At 41.0% G+C, this 16,588-nt stretch overlaps 2 protein-coding genes across 13 annotated transcripts in view; both read right to left on the bottom strand.

Annotated features, from left to right (window-relative positions):
- The window catches only part of UPF3A (UPF3A regulator of nonsense mediated mRNA decay), a 32,283-nt gene extending 31,663 nt beyond the window's left edge, over nt 1-620 (bottom strand). For 4 of the 10 annotated variants that reach the window (XR_007156386.1, XR_007156408.1, XM_047878512.1 and 1 more), the window contains exon 1: nt 351-620. Coding sequence is in view for 8 of the 10 variants with exons in the window: in XM_047878512.1 (XP_047734468.1) it covers nt 351-557 (207 nt within the window). In the remaining 2 variants the exon portion in view is untranslated. The remainder of the gene's footprint in view (nt 1-350) is intronic. The other 6 variants (XM_047877756.1, XM_047878434.1, XM_047878355.1 and 3 more) reach the window with 3 other exon arrangements.
- The window catches only part of CDC16 (cell division cycle 16), a 47,231-nt gene that overhangs the window by 749 nt on the left and 29,894 nt on the right, over nt 1-16,588 (bottom strand). For 2 of the 3 annotated variants that reach the window (XM_047877431.1, XM_047877562.1), the window contains one exon: nt 12,743-13,224. In XM_047877431.1, the coding sequence (XP_047733387.1) occupies nt 12,965-13,224 (260 nt within the window). In that variant the 3' untranslated portion in view covers nt 12,743-12,964. Of the gene's footprint in view, nt 1-2,454; nt 2,569-12,742; nt 13,225-16,588 lie in introns of those variants that run through there. The other variant, XR_007156209.1, reaches the window with a different exon arrangement.

Here is a 16,588-nt window from a genome sequence, read left to right as displayed (position 1 = left end):
CCCCAGCCGCTGTCCGCGGTGCTGAAGTGGCTGGCCCAGCCCCGACCCGCGCTCCCAGAACACGCCGCGCGTGGCATCACCTCCTCCCACCACTCCAAACCCTGAGCCCGCCCCATCTTCGCTCAGACCATCCCTCTTCTCGAGAGGTTTGCCTGCCCAACCCCGTTCCCGCAGCCCCTCGCCTCCGCCCACCCACCTTTCTTAGACCCACCCCTCGAAACTCCCCCAACCATTGGCCCCACCCCCGCCACGCTGAAGAGCATCCTCGCGAGGTTTGAAGGACGACCTCGCCTCTCCTGTTGAAGACCTTCCTCCTCTCGCGAGGCTTATCTGTCCCGCCCCTTCCCCACCTTGCTCAGGACCGTTTTCTTCTCCTCGCGATGTTTGCAAATGCCGTCCCCGCAAACGAAGAACGAGGCTGGTGGCGCCTCGGGTTCTCGCCGCGGCGACTCCCGGCGGAACTGGACTTCCACGGCCGACGGCTTCTCCCTCCCGCTCGGGCCCCGCGCAGCAACGGCAGCCCCTGGGCCTCCGGCCCCCTCTTTCTCTGAGCGCATCTCGCACCCGCCGCGGAACCGTCTCTGCCTCCCTCCCAGGGCGAAACCTCGCGAGAACTGGGACGACACCGCCCCTTCTCCCTCCCCCCGCTCCCCCGACCCATGGTGCTCCACGTCCAGCATGGCATCCTTCTGTCCCAGGGGACTCAACCTGGTAGTGCCGCGGGACGTAAAGCCGAGGTGGGCCCTGGCAGCCCGGGTAGGTCTGGGACGGCAAGGGGTCGAAAGGCCTCTCCCAGTAGCCAGTCGGCGGGAAATTAGGGACCAGAGCACGTTTGGCTAAGTGTTCCTGACAATTACATACACGTGCTTCACAACGTATTTACAGCTATTTTATTTTCCAAGGAAATCTGAACCTTTCTTCAGAGAACAGCACTTAAGAAGAATGGAGGGGTTGGCAAACAGCACAAATGGCTTCCCCATACGGAGGAGAATAAATGCGCCGCAGTTGGAAGCAGAAAGTGGCCGGCTCAGAAAGAGGGTTTATTCATCTCTGAGCCCCGCATTCTAGGGGCGAGTGCCTTGCTCAGACCCAGGGCACCCACAAAACAGGGCCTGAAGGATTTGCAGCAATTTTTACACAACTGTTCGAAGCTATTAATGGGACAGCAACCAAGCCAGGTTCTCGTTCATATATTTTTCTTTTATGAACTTAAGAGGCAGTAGCACTTCAGATTAGAATGTATAGAAGGTCTTCAGTTTTGTTTTGTTTATTTTTGAGAGAGGGAGACAGAGCACGAGTGGAGGAGGGGCAGAGAGAGAGGCAGACACAGAATCCAAAGCAGGCTCCAGGTTCTGAGCTGTCAGCAGAGCCCAACGCGGGGCTTGAACCCACAAACCTCGAGATCGTGACGTGAGCTGAAGTGGATGCTTAGTTGACTGAGCCACCTGGGTGCCCCATCAGGTCTTCATATTTAAATGCCACGTTTTTTCATAGTTTCTATTTTTTAATTACTTTGGCTGTATTTGTCATTCATAGCATCTTTCTCCCAAGAACTTCCGAGCACAAACAGAGATGAAGGGAGTCACTGTCAGATACTGGAGGTAAGTCCAGGCCTAATTCTAGTGCTTTATCCTTAAACTACTCGCTACCAATGAACACACTGGGAATGTGACTTTTAAATGAGCCAAGACTCAAAAAGCAGTTCCAAAGCAGTTTTCTAAAACCCCATGAAGGGGGCAAGGAGCAGTTGTCAATATTTCATAAATCTAAAGGAATCCTATTAGAAACACACCTATGATAAGGTTGCCCACCCTGCCTCCACGTTTTTTTTTTTTTTTCTTTTTTTTTGGTCTCAAATCAACTCCGTACAGACAGTTTAGGTATGCTGATCAAAAGCTCTGATGGTATAACCTGTGATAAAAAGAAGGAAAATATGGTTGCCACCTAAAATCGTTTAATACAGGGGTGCCTGGGTGGCTCAGTCAGTTAGGAGTCCGACTTTGGCTTAGGTCTTGATCTGCTGGTTTGTGAGTTCGAGCCCTGTGTTGGGCTCTGTGCCGACAGCTTGGAGCCTGGAGCCTGCTTTGGATTCTGTGTCTCCTCCTCTCTCTTCCCCTCCCCGACTTGTGCTCTGTCTCTATCAAAAGTAAATAAATGTCAAAAAAATTAAAAAATAAAATCTTTTAATACAAAAGACGGAAAGGAGGTAGATGCAGAAGGGGCTAATGTTGAAAAACGTGAAAACCATTCATTTGAAAAATTGGAATGTTTCAGCAGTCTTTACAGAGCATATATTTGGACTTTTAAAAAAAAAACTGCTCTCAATCTATTTGCAGGTCTTTACTTTTCTAATTTCTTGATATTATTTAGACTAACCAACTGAAAAACTGGCATTACTGGAGCCATTTTAAAATCGAGTCTGAGTGGCCAGTGGAGAGAAACTGCCATACTCACCTTTGAACTGGGTCAAAACCTTTGCACTGGGTAAAACGGCAGTTGTTTTAAGCAACTGTTTGAAAAGTCAGCAGAACAGACATCCGGATCACAAGTCTGGTGGTTGTGGACTTTCTGAAGACAGAATCAGCACTCAGTCAGTATATAACCCAGAGTAGCCTAGCCTGTTAAAACACCCATAGAAAAAAAATTTCTCCCTTAAATCATGTCATTGCACCTCCCTTTGTTTTCCTCATGAAAACCACCTTGCTTTCCTGAATCTGTGCTCCCGAAACTGCAACTCTTTGGTCCCAAATACATACTCTTTGCCTCTCATTGTGGCTCTTTATTTTCAGGTTGACACAGTCATCTAAATATCTTTTGCTCTTTGGTGAGGTTTTTAAATTGAGATAAAGATTCTAAACCTCATACCACAAACCTACTCACATCTATACTAGGCCAAAAAGCAAAATTGTCAAATGGAGAAAAGAACTCCTGTCTTCAGAAAGGGAGTTCTCATTAGGCCCAAGTCATGTGCAACGCTTTGTGGTATTCCTGTGTCCATACTGTGCCCCCGTAGTGAAGCCACGGTTTATGCTATGGCTTCGGCCTGGAATGTCCTATCCTGAAGGACGTTCCTGAAGTCTTTCTCATCCCAACCCAACATTTTCCCAGCCAAAGTGATTCAAGATCCCCAGAAATTCAAGCATACCTCCATTTGCTAGTTACTACATTGTTTCAATGCTGAATATTCCCTAACAACCTAGAACTGTGCCTTCACTTAGGCAGGAACTATGTCTTTATCCAACTCTGTGCCCAGTCCAGGCCTGTAGGTGGCACCTACAGGCACTCACATGTTTGCTGTATGTGTACTGCAATCTGGACAGCAAAATGCCCAAATGTTTTTTTTTTTCCCCTAGCCAACAGCCACCATGGTCAATTTTTAAAGACTCCTTGGATTCTTTACTTCCTGTTATTAACAAATAAGGTTCTCAGAAATGGTTTCACAAAAATGACACAATTTTAGAATTCAGGTATGACTATGAAATTATTCTGTAAAAAAAATCTTATAGTACAAATTTCAAGATACAGTGAATGAAATACACTTGCAAAATAGCTTAAGATTTTATATGAAAAAATAAGTACATCACAAAGAAAGTCTAGATTCCTACATACTGCCAAGCCTGTTATATACGTTTTCTTTTACATTGTTTTACATACACACAGAACTACAGACAATAAAAGAAAATAATCTCCAAATGTCAGAGTGAATAAAGTAGGTAACTTTGCTTTGCCACACATGAATGTGATCCTGGGGTGAATGCTTGTCACAGGAAAGGCTACATTTTACTTGGGAGCACATCTAATTGGTAAATGGCACTGGTTTAAAGCAGCAGGTGACCATAACACTCCCATATCCCTTTGAAAATGACAGCATGATCACTTTAAAGTTGGCAAGAAGGATGCCTTTTTTAGTAAACCATGCATCATTATGAGAGTAAAATATTGGGTGGTATAGAAAACTACTTGACAGTACAATTACACATTACCTTTCTTTGATACTCTCTGAAGCCTAAACATTGGTACTAGACTGCTGACCTGAAAAACAGCTTGGATTTTGCCTTTCATTTCTTAAAGCACTGTCAATATGGTAATTAGGCTCATTTATCAGGAGTTTGCTTTTTCGGAAACTTAAACATACCATGTGATCAATGAAGAAATTACAGGAAGAAATATTTTATCTGGAAGGCAAAATAAACTTGAAAAAAGTATTAATACCTACATTTTTATCTATTTTAAAAATTACTATTTTAAGTTCAGTCATTTGATTTTCCAGCCCCAGCTAAAGAGGGGAGGCATAACAATAGGCACATGTGATCCTGATAGAGAAGAGATAAAGAAAGCCATTAAATAGAAAGATGAAAACTCAGAACCACACTATTTGAGTCTGAAGAGCAGCAGGTAACTCACGACCTAAGTGCATGACTACACTAAACCGACATTCGCTGTCATAAGCTGAAACACAATAGCTAGGATGCTGGGCCTTGGAAGCATCTATAGCTGCACTCAAATTCCTCAAATGTACAAAGTCTTATTTTTATTTTTTTTAATGTTAATTTTTGAGACAGAGCACGAGTGGGGGAGGGGCAGAGAGAGGGGGAGAGAGAGAACAGAATCCCAAGCAGGCTCCAGGCTCTGAGCTGTCAGCACAGCCTGATGCAGGGCTCAAACCCACAAACTGTGAGACCATGACCTGAGTGGAAGTTGGACGCTTACCCAACTGAGCCCCCCAGGCAACTTTAAAGACCTCCTGGAGTTAGACCTCAGGAAATGAGAGCCATTATTATTTATTTATTTATTTATTTATTTATTTATTTATTGCCTTAGGTTCTTAAGGTAGAACTATATGGAATACATGTTAGATTAAGAAAAAAAGTTGGTGTTTAAGGAACCATTTCAGGTGCCAGGAAAATTCATTTCTGTACAATACTTTGTTAATGCTCTGAACAAATGTCTCAGAAACCACAAAAACATAGGATAATATACCTGGTGAAGTCAGGATGAAGGCTTGCAAGGGTTACAACAAATGAAGCGTATAACCCTATCCCTTTATTATATGACATATTTAAAGCTTTAAAAGAGAAACACTGTCAACCAAAAATTTTTCTGGCTAAACCATTCCTCAAGAAGGAAGGAGAAATTAAGACATCCCCAACAAACAGAGGTTAAGGGAGTTTATCACTGGTAGACTAGTACAAGTGCCCTTTTAAGAAATCCCAAAGGGAGCCCTTCAAGCTGAAATGGAAGAAAGCTACACAATAATTTGGAATCATATCAAGAAATAAAGAACAATAGTAATGATAACTACATAGGTAAATATAAAAGCCAGTATTAGTGTACTTTTGGTTTTTGGTTTCTAACTCCTTTTTTCTTATATGATTTAAAAAGCAAATGAATAAAATAGTATTTATAAATCAATGTTAATGGGAACAATGAAAAAAGATGTAATCTGTGATAATAAGAAGAAAGGGAAGGAGGCGTATAACAACAGTGTATGTATGCTACTAAAACTAAATTGGAATCATTCAAATTAGGTTGTTATAAATTTAAGTCAGATATTGTAATCCCCAGAGTAGCCATGAGGAACAAAAACAAAAAGCCCCAGAATAGTAGAGTATCAAAATGGCACATCACACACACAAAATCAACTATAAGATAAGGAGGGAACAAAAAATATGTAACACTTACAGAAACAAATAGCTGTATGGCAGCTCAAGATAAATTCCTTATCAGTAACTACTTCGAATGTAAAAGATCAAACCCTCCAATTAAAAACCAGAATGGATAAAAAAATATGATCCTACCTGCTTTAGACACAAAAGGGTCAAAGTAAAAGGATGGAAAAATTACTCCATGTAAATAGTAATGGAGAGAGCTGGGCTGGCAAACTGTTATGAGACAAAAAGGACATTATATATTGATAAAAAGGTCAAAAGTTATAACAAGTATAAATATATATGCATCCAATAAGAGAGCCCCAAAATACATGAAGCAAGCATTGGCAGAACTAAGGGAGAAATAGACTTCTATAATAATAGTTTCAGACGTCAACAGCTTATTTTCAATAATGGAATAAGTAGGCAGAAGATCAATGAGGAAATAGAAGACTTGAAAAACACCATAAACCAATTAGACCTAACAGACATACACAGACCACTCCACCCAACAAAAGCAGAAAATACAATCTTCTCCAGTGAACAGGGTATATTCTCTAGGAAGGACCATAAATTACACCACAAGAAAAGTCTTAAACACTTAGACTGAAATCACACAAAATATTCTTTCCAACTACAATGGAATAAAACTAGAAATTCTAAGACAGGAAAAACTGGAAAACCCACAAATATGTGGTAAATTAAACAACACACTCTTAAACAACCAATGAGTCAAAGAAGAAATCACAAGGAAAATTAGCTAATACCTTAGCACAAATGAAAACAAGAACACAGTGTAACACTTAGGGGCTGCAGCAAAAACAGTGCTCAGAGGGAAATTTATAGCTGTAAATGACTGTGTTAAAAAAATCTTATTTCAGTAATAAAACTCTACACCTTAAGGAAATAGAAAAAGAATAGCAAACTAAACCCAAAGCTAGCAGAAAGAAGGAATAATAAATATTTGAGTGGAAATGAAATATAAACTAGAAAAACAAGAGGAAGTCAACAAGATCAAAAGTTGGTTTTTTGAAAAGAGCTACAAAGTTGTCAAACCTTTAACCAGATTGAGGGGGGAAAAACACATTACTAAAATCATAAAATGGAAGAGGAGATATTATTACAGACTTTATAGAAATAAAAAAGATTGTAACAGGATACCATGCACCATGGTTAACCAACAAAGTGAACAACCTGGATGGACAAATTCTTGGAAACATACCAACTACCAAAACTGACTCAAGAGGAAACAGCTATTGGCAAGTAAAGACATTGAATCAGTAATCAAAAACCTCCCAACATGGAAAGGCCCAGGACCAAAAGCCTTCACTGTTAAAGAATTAACATTAGTTCTTCTCAAAAACCTGAAGAGGAGAGAGAATACTACTTCACTCATTTTATGAGGCCAGCAGTACCCCAACACCAAAGCCAGACAAAGGCACTACAAGAGGACTGCAGACCAATAAATATCTCTTATGAGCATATATGTAAACTCAAAAAATTAAATTCAACATTCTATTAAAAGGATCATACAATGTGACCAAGCAGGATTTATCTCAGGATTGCAAGGGTAGTCCAACACACAAAAATCAATCAACGTAGGAGGCACCTGTATGGCTTAGTCAGTCAAGCATGACTCTTGATTTGGGCTCAGATCATGATCTTATGGTTCATGGGTTCGAGTCCTGTATCGGGCTCAACGCTGATGGTGTGGAGCCTGCTTGGGATTCTGTCTCACTCACTGCCTCTCCCCTGCTCGCTTGCTCGCTCGCTCGCTCTCTCTCTCTCTCTCAAAATAAACACTTTTTTTTTTTACAAATTTAAAAAAATCAATGTAAACTATCACATTAATATAATGAAGGAAAAAACCTTCAAGACGTTATATAAGTGAACCAGAGATGTGGCCCTTGTATATTGAAGCCTATGTTGTTTACTTCTTCACAGCAGATGGGGTTGGTTAGCTCAAGCCCAACAATGCCAAGTCCAATTTTTACACATATCATTGTTTTAAATATAGCTTAAACAAGCGTATCTTTAGCCATCTAGAGCCTGCCTATTTTGCATACTGGGTAAATCTACACGCAGCATCTGCAACCTGTACATAAGACACACCCTGGGACTATGAAGGACCACACAGCCACTGTGCTTCAGTCTTCTCTAACCTCCTCTTCCTGTCACACTGCTACCACATCGCCCCCAAAGAGCCGCTCAAATACACTTGCCCAAATAAAATATGCTACTGCCACCTTATGGTCATGTTTTTCCCTCAACAGCCCTGAAATCCTAGAACTCATTACCCCTCATCATCACATTGATCCACCTAAAAAAAAAAAAAAAAAAAAAGCATTTGACAAAATTTGCAACCTTTCTTTTTTTTTTTTTTAATTTTTTTTTTTTCAACGTTTATTTATTTTTGGGACAGAGAGAGACAGAGCATGAACGGGGGAGGGGCAGAGAGAGAGGGAGACACAGAATCGGAAACAGGCTCCAGGCTCTGAGCCATCAGCTCAGAGCCCGACGCGGGGCTCGAACTCACAGACCGCGAGATCGTGACCTGGCTGAAGTCGGACGCTTAACCGACTGCGCCACCCAGGCGCCCCAAAATTTGCAACCTTTCTTGATGAAACAACTAAGCACTCAATAGAGTAGGAATAGAAGAGAACTCCTCCAAAACTATGAAGGGCATCGATGAGAACCTACAATAGCATTACACTTGATGGTGAAAGACTGAAGCCTTGGATCAAGCCTGTCCTACGATCAAGGACAGGACAAGGATGCCTGCTTCTCATGTCTATTCAACGTAATACTGGAGTTCAAGTCAGAGAAGTTATGCAAGTGGGAAGAAATAAATACAATCCAAATTCAAAAAAAGAAGTAAAACTATCTCTATTTGCAGATGACATGATCCTATTATGTAGAAAGCTCTACATGTACACATACATACACGCATGCACAAACTGTTAAAGCTAATAAATACATTCAGGATACTAAGTCAACACACAAAAAACAGTTGTTTCTCTATACACTAGGAATGAACAATCAAAAAAAGGAAACTAAGAGAACAATTCCATTTATAATAGCATCCAAAAAAATAATAAAATACTTGGGAATAAATTTAACCAAAGAGGTAAAAGACTTGCACAATGAAAACTACAAGCACTGCTGGAAGAAATCAAAAATGACATAATTAAATGGAAAGACAGTTTTTGTTTATGGATTAGATGATATAATATTAAGAAGACACACAAATTCAGTGAAATCTCTATGAAAATCCCAATGCCATCTTTTTTCAGAAATGGGGGGAAAAAACATTCTAAATTCATATGGTAATTCGAGGAAGCCACAACAGCCAAAACAATCTTGAAAAAGAAAAAGTTGGAGGATTCACACACCCTAATTTCAAAGCCTACTTATAAAGCTATAGTAATCAAAACAGTGTGGAACTAGCCTAAGGATACACATATGGACCAATGGAATAGAATCCAGAGCCCAGAAATAAACTCTCATATTTGTCATCAATTAAGCCGAAAGGAGAGAGAATCGCATGCAGGCTCAATGCTGTCAGCACAGAGCCTGGCATGGGGCTCGAACTTACAAACCATGAGATCAAGACCTGAGTCAAAACCAAGAGTTGGACATTTATTTAACCAACTGAGCCACCCAGATATGCCTACCATCAACTGATTTTTGACATGAATGCCAACACTATTCAATGGGGAAAGGACAGTCTCTTTAAGAAATGGTGCTGGGGGGGCGCCTGGGTGGCACAGTCGGTTAAGCGTCCGACTTCAGCCAGGTCACGATCTCGCGGTCCGTGAGTTTGAGCCCCGCGTCGGGCTCTGGGCTGATGGCTCAGAGCCTGGAGCCTGTTTCCGATTCTGTGTCTCCCTCTCTCTCTGCCCCTCCCCCGTTCATGCTCTGTCTCTCTCTGTCCCAAAAATAAAAATAAAACGTTGAAAAAAAAAAGAAATGGTGCTGGGAAAACTGAATATCCACACACCAAAGAATGAAGTTGAACACAGTTACAACATTTAGACAAATTAATTCAAAATGGATCAAAGATGTAAATTTATGGAAATCTTAGAAGAAAACTTTAGTGAAAATCTGCATAACCTTGGATTTGGCAATGGTTTTGTAAATATGACACCAAAAACACCATAAACAAAAGAAACAATAAATTGGACTTCATTCAATTAAAAATTTGTATATCAAAGGACACTATCAAGAGAGTGAAAAGACAACTCACAGAATGGGAGAAGATATGTGCAAATCACATATCTGACAAGGATTTAATATTCAAAACCAATACAGGACTCCTATAGCTCAACAACAAAAAGAAACAGCTCAATTTAAAAGTGGGCATAAGGGGGCACCTGGGTGGCTCAGTCAGTTAACCATCTGACTCTTGATTTCGGCTCAGATCATGATCCCACAGTTTGATTTCAAGCCCCACATTGGGCTCTGTGCTGAGTGTGGATTCTGCTTTGGATTCTGTGTGTCTCTCTCTGCCCCTCCCCTGCTTGTGTTCTCTCTTTCTCAAAAAATAAACCTACACACACACACACACACACACACACACAAAGTGGCCATAAGATCTGAATAGACAGTTTTGCAAAACAGACATACAAATGGCCAGGAAATTCAGGATAAGATGCTCAATATCACTAGTTATTAGGGAAACACAAACGAAACAGCTACTTCCCACTGGAGTGGACTGTAACAACAAAAAATAAAAGTCCCAGTGAGGGTGCAGAGGAATTGGAACCTCATGCTCTGGGGACGGGAATGTAAAATGGGCAGTTGCTGTAGAAAGTTGCCCAGTTCCTCAAAAAAAGTTAAGCACTGAATGGGGCCCCTGAGTGGCTCAGTCAGTTAAGCATCTGACTTCGGCTCAGGTCATGATCTCACAGTTTGTGAGTTTGAGCCCCACATCAGGCTCTGTGCTGACAGCTCAGAGCCTGGAGCTGCTTTGGATTCTGTGTCTCCTTCTCTCTCTGCCCCTCCCCTGCTTGCACTCTGTCTCTGTCTCTCTCTCAAAAATAAATATTTAAAAAAATGTAAAAATAAAAAGTTAAGCACTGGATTATCACATGAGCCAATTCCCCTCCTAGGCAAATACCCAAAGGAACAGAAAACAGGGACTCAGATGTTTACACACGCATGCTCACAGCATTATTCACAATAGCCAAGAGATGGAAATAACTCCTATCCATCCATAAATCAATGTGATGTACATTATGGAATATTATTGAGCCATAAAAGGAATAAAGTTCTGGTAAAAGCTGCAACAGGAATGAACCTTAAAAATATGCTTGATAGGGGCATCTAGTAAGTATCCGACTTTGGCTCAGGTCATGATCTCAGGTTTTGTGAGTTCAAGCCCCACATCAGGTTCTCTGCTGTCAGCACACAGCCTGTTTTCAGATCCTCTGTCCCTTTTGCTCTCTGCCCCTCCCCAGCTTGTATGCTCTCTCTCAAAAATAAATACTTTTATTAAAAAAATATGCTAGGTAAAGTCATACATGAAAGGACAAATATTGTGTGATTCCACTTACATGGTCTAGAATAAGCAAATTCAGACATAAAGTAGATTAGAGGTTACCAAAGGCTGGGGGAGGACATGTGTGGAGTTCCTGCCCAAATGGGTACAAAACTTATTTGCAAGAATGAAAAAAACCTGGAAATAAGTACCACTGAAATGTACACTTGAAATTGGTTAAAATGGCTACCTACCCATATCTATACCCACACATGCAAACAATTTCTTAGAGCACTAGGTTACAGAAAAATGGAAAAGCACAAGTTCCCACATGCTCCCCACCACACCTGTATCCGCACCTTGCACTGCGACATTTGTATCAATAGTGATGCATTATTAACTAAAGCCCATAGTTCATGTTATGTGTATTTTACCAGAACAAAGAATCACAACAAAAATGGATGGGGTTATATCACAGGGACACAGGAGCCAGGCTCAAGGAGGTCCCAATGGCCAAAGTTGAAATAATGAAGCCCTGGGGCGCCTGGGTGGCTTGGTCGGTTGAACGTCTGACTTCAGCTCAGGTCATGATCTCGCAGTCCGTGAGTTCGAGCCCCGCGTCAGGCTCTGTGCTGACAGCTCAGAGCCTGGAGCCTGTTTCAGATTCTGTGTCTCCCTCTCTCTCTGCCCCTCCCCTGTTCATGCTCTGTCTCTGTCTCAAAAATAAATAAACGTTAAAAAAAAAATTAAAAAAAAAATTAAGCCCTAATATAATATTGTGTAGGATTATAACTTAAAATACAAAATATGTATACATATTGATTTTTGATAATACTTAACTAATGGCTGAATAAATGGGAGAAGACACAAATTTTTGTTACAGAAGATTTCCAAATATGTGCAGATAGACCCCCCCCCAGATGGTGGAGCCCTTGGTCCTAAAAACAAACAAACAAACAAAAACAAAAACAACCTCGGTCCTATTGAGGATAGGCTGAACTTCATGATTTGCTTCTAAATCACACATTACAGGCAGGGAAAAACAGTAACTTTACAGTGGAAAAACTTGGTAGGCATCATTGTAACCACGTGGTCAAGATTAACACCATCCGTGATAAGTCATGTTATATTATATACCCTCTGACATGTGATGAGAAAGATACTTCATTCCCATCTGTGTACTTTTCCCCCAAAACAAATAACCCTAGTCCAGTATGAGAAATACATCAAACTCCAACTGAGGGACATTCTACACGACATCTGACCAGTCTTCCTCAAATGTCGCAGAAGTCTGACACATGGTCACAGCTAAGGGGAGCCCAAGGAGATGTGACAGCTAAGTGCAGTGTGGCCCCTGGATAAGATGCAGGGCAGGAAGAGGACATTAATGGGAAAATGGTGAAATCCAAATACAGCTCAGAGTTCCATTACTTGTAGCGTACCAATGTGCGCTTCTTTGTCATGACAAAGGTTTCAAAGTCACGTAAGATGAGAACAGGGAGAAACTGTCTAGGGGTCCTATGGGAGCTCTCTGTGCAGTCTCTGAAGCTTTTTCATAAGACTAAAATTATTCTGAAAATGAAAGTTTATTGAAAAAGGAAAAACAGACATAATACACAATTTACCTCTTTATTCCTCTACCTATAATTGTTTTGTAGGGTCAGAAAACACCTGTTGCAAAGGTGTGCAGTACAGTCTCTTTTGGCAGGCCCCATTCCTAAATGTAGAGGTGCAGTCTGGATTCATGTTAAGAAATGGGAAATTCTGAAGACAGGACAAGGGTGTGAGGAAGCCCCAACCCCCCCCAAGGCAAAATGGAATGGAGATCTGTCTGCAATCAACTACTGTGGTCTGACATAGATGTCTCTAACATCATGTCACTTTCGTTCATTTCAATTTCAAAGGTTTCTTCCAAGGAAGGTCTGGGATCTGGAGTTTTCCTTGAGGTTTCCAGTGGTGCAAGCCCCGTTTCTTCTGCAGTTTGTTTTTCTACTTCAAATTCCCTGAAATCCCACGGAGGTGAAATAATGTTTTTTAGTGTCTTCATTGTATGCACATCAAAGTCATAACATTTTAATTTGTCTTTAATGTCTGCTCCTAAAAGGGAATACCACAAGGAGAATAAAATAAGAAACCCCGTCATTATCTATCATTTCCATCATCATGTATGTAGCACCACCTCCAACGTTTAGGTCCAATGGTACTTTTTTTATTTCTTAATGTTTATTTTTATTTTTGAGAGAGAGAGAGAGAGAGAGAGAGAGAGAGAGAGAGAATGAACACAAGCAGGGGAGGGGCACACACAAGGAGACAGAACCCAAAGCAGGTTCCAGGCTCTGAGCTGTCAGCACAGATCCCAATGAGGGGCTGGAACCCACAAGCTGCAAGACCATGACCTGAGCGGAAGCCATCGGATGCTCAACGGACCGAGCCACCCAGGCACCCCTAAGTCCAATGGTACTTTTACGAGCACAAGTACAGCTCAGAAGGAGAAATTCCAATCACTCTCCTCCTCTTCTTTTTCTCAATTATCAAGGGCGGCTGCTGGGAGACTGACAAGCACATGTACTTCAAGCCCCATGTGGCAGCGGCACCATCCCTAAAGCCCCCACACACAAGGGAGCCACAGCAGGCACTTGCCCTTGCATGTTACAAACAAGAACAGCCCACTGGCATTCTGGCATTGGTGCAGTTGCACCCTTATGCACACAGAAACACAGTGAGGGGAAATACACTTTCCACACATCAAAATCTTATGAATGATGGAGAAGAGATTTCCAACAGATGTATTAGGTTCAATCATTTCTGACACAAAATAATTTTACACAGTTCAAACTAATAGCTTTCAGCAACAGATGTTTTGACAGATAATGACAAACAAGCCTTCTAAAAAGAAAAACAGTACAGCACGGTGATTAAATACTGTATTGCACATTTGAAAGGTGCTAAGACAGAAGATTTTAAAAGTTCTCACTAAAAGAAAAATAATTTCTAACTACGTATGGTGATGAATGTTAACTAGACTTACCGTGGTGATCATTTCACAATATGTACAAATTCTGAATTATGGTATACACCTGAAACTAATGTTACATGACAATTATACCTGAATAAAAAATATATATATAGTAAGTAATGACTAACACACTTGGAAATCTCTGTAAGACCATTATCTTTGTGAGGACAGGCAAAATGTCTGTCTCACTCAGTACCCTACCTCCAGACCTTCCTTAGCTTTATAAGAATTTTGCATTTAAGCCTGTTGTAAGACCCTCCTCAAACAAAAGAGGAAACTGAGGCTCAGACTTACCCAAAGCCACAGGGCTTGGTGGCAGAGTTGAGATACCAACTCAGGGTCTTTAGGGTGCCAGAGCTCAAGCTTTCTGTTTTAGCTTTAAAAAAATGAGCCACAACATACACACCGTAAAAAGTGTGCAGAGCTGGGCAAGTTCTCACATACACATATACCCACATGACCACCACCAGACCACAAAGAGAACACCTCCAGTTCCCAGAAAACCACCTCACGCCCTTTCCAGTGAACACCTCCCCTTCCCAAACCAGAAGGAATCACCGCTCTAATTTTTCTATCACCACTGATCAATTTTGCTTATGATTAACTAATCTTCACACAAATGGAATTTATCAGTATATATTCTTTTTGTCAAAATCTGGGAGATTCACCTAGGTTACAGTGTGACTTCATCGTTGGTCCTTTTAACTGTGTAGTACTCTACCGCTTATGCTTGCCACAATTCACTTCCCCATTCTCCTACTCATGAACATCCAGTTATTTCTAGTTAGGTGTGGTTACAAACAGCTGCTGTGAACAACTCTGCATGTGAGCATTGGCTTACGGAGACATCGATGCACTGGGCACACACCTGGGAGGAGAACTGCTATGGCTTAAGAGCAGCATGGTAGGTCAGCACCCTAACACCCCAATGAATCACACCCCACCCCTGATGACAATGCACTCGATCACATGACTTGTGCTGAACAGAATGTGACGGAAGTGATTCTAGGAAACTTCCAGCTTTCAAGAGGTCTTGAGGCATTAGTTCTTGTTGTTAGAACCCTGAGATCTCCATGCTATGGAGAAGTCTGAAAGACCCATGAGAGGCCCAGCTGGGTTCGCTGAGGTCCCCATCTGTGCATAAGGCCATCTTAGCCCGTCAGCCCATCAAGTGACTGCTGACCACAGCTGCATTAGTGATGAGACCAGTAAATGAGCCACCAATCAACCTACAGAGCTGAGACAGGTAATACATCCTTGTCGGTTGGTGTAGCTTATTAGGCAGCAACAGATAACTGCTTTAACAGGTCTGTTTAACTTTAGCAGATACGTTGAACAGTTTTCCAAAGTGGTTCTACCTGCTCTGAGCACCAACCACCAATAATATACAAGCATACCAGGTGTATACGTCATTACCAACACTAGGCACTAGCGGTGTTTTCACTTGTAGCCATTTTGCAGGTGTGCAGTGACATCTTGTTATGGTTTTAATTTCATTTCCATAATATGCAACGACAGTACGCACATTCATTTGCTTTGGCAGACAGCCTCTTTGGTGAGGCTCCTGTTCAGGTATTTTGCCCATTCTGGACCCATCTTTGACTGAACTTTTTCTCACCAATTTATAGGATTTTTTGTATTCTAGACACAAGCTCTGACCAGTCTATAAATTGTAAGTTCTCTCAGTCTATGACATGCCTTTTCACTCTGTTAACAGTGTTTTGATGAACAAAGTTCTTAATTTTACTGAAGCCTACTTGAACACTGCTTTCCTCTCATGGTTTTGTGTCCTGTGAAAGAAATCTTTGCCTACCCCAAAGTCCAGACCTCGAGTTTAACTTCATTACACCCTCTTTACCTTACAATGTTTGTCACTAAATGAAGGCCCAAGGACAACAATTCTACCCAAATTTATCTTAACACTTGCTTATCATTACCAAAAAAAATACTTAAAAAATTACACAGCACTGTAATGTGTGAACGTAAGCCAACTTAACAGTCCACTGAAATGCAAAAATTAATGTTATTAATATGCTACAAACCTCATTATAAAGTATTAAGGCCAGAGTGTTTTCATTTACTTATTAGAAATTAGAAACTATTGGAAATTAAAAAGTCTCTAAGGTTTTTTCCCATTACGCAATTTAGATTGTTTTAACACTTTTTCTTTTTAAGATTTTATTTTTAAGTAATTTCTACACCCAACGTGGGGCTTGAACTCACAACCCCGCAATCAAGAGTCACACACTCTACTAATTGAGCCAGCCAGGTGCCTTGCAATTAATTAGATTGATTCTTGTATATCACAGCACTTTACACATACTCCATAATAGTATTTTGCATATACCAAGTACTCAATTATAAACTGAACACTTAATGAGCCATTAATTCCCACAGAATTTTCCAACAAATAAATGGAGTTTCTTAATAATATAGTTAAATGGT

Source organism: Prionailurus viverrinus, chromosome A1 (genome assembly GCF_022837055.1).
Source record: "Prionailurus viverrinus isolate Anna chromosome A1, UM_Priviv_1.0, whole genome shotgun sequence".
In the NCBI taxonomy this organism is placed as follows: domain Eukaryota; kingdom Metazoa; phylum Chordata; class Mammalia; order Carnivora; family Felidae; genus Prionailurus; species Prionailurus viverrinus.
Note: the sequence above shows the minus strand (reverse complement) of the source record. Positions and strands in the feature narration are given on the sequence as shown.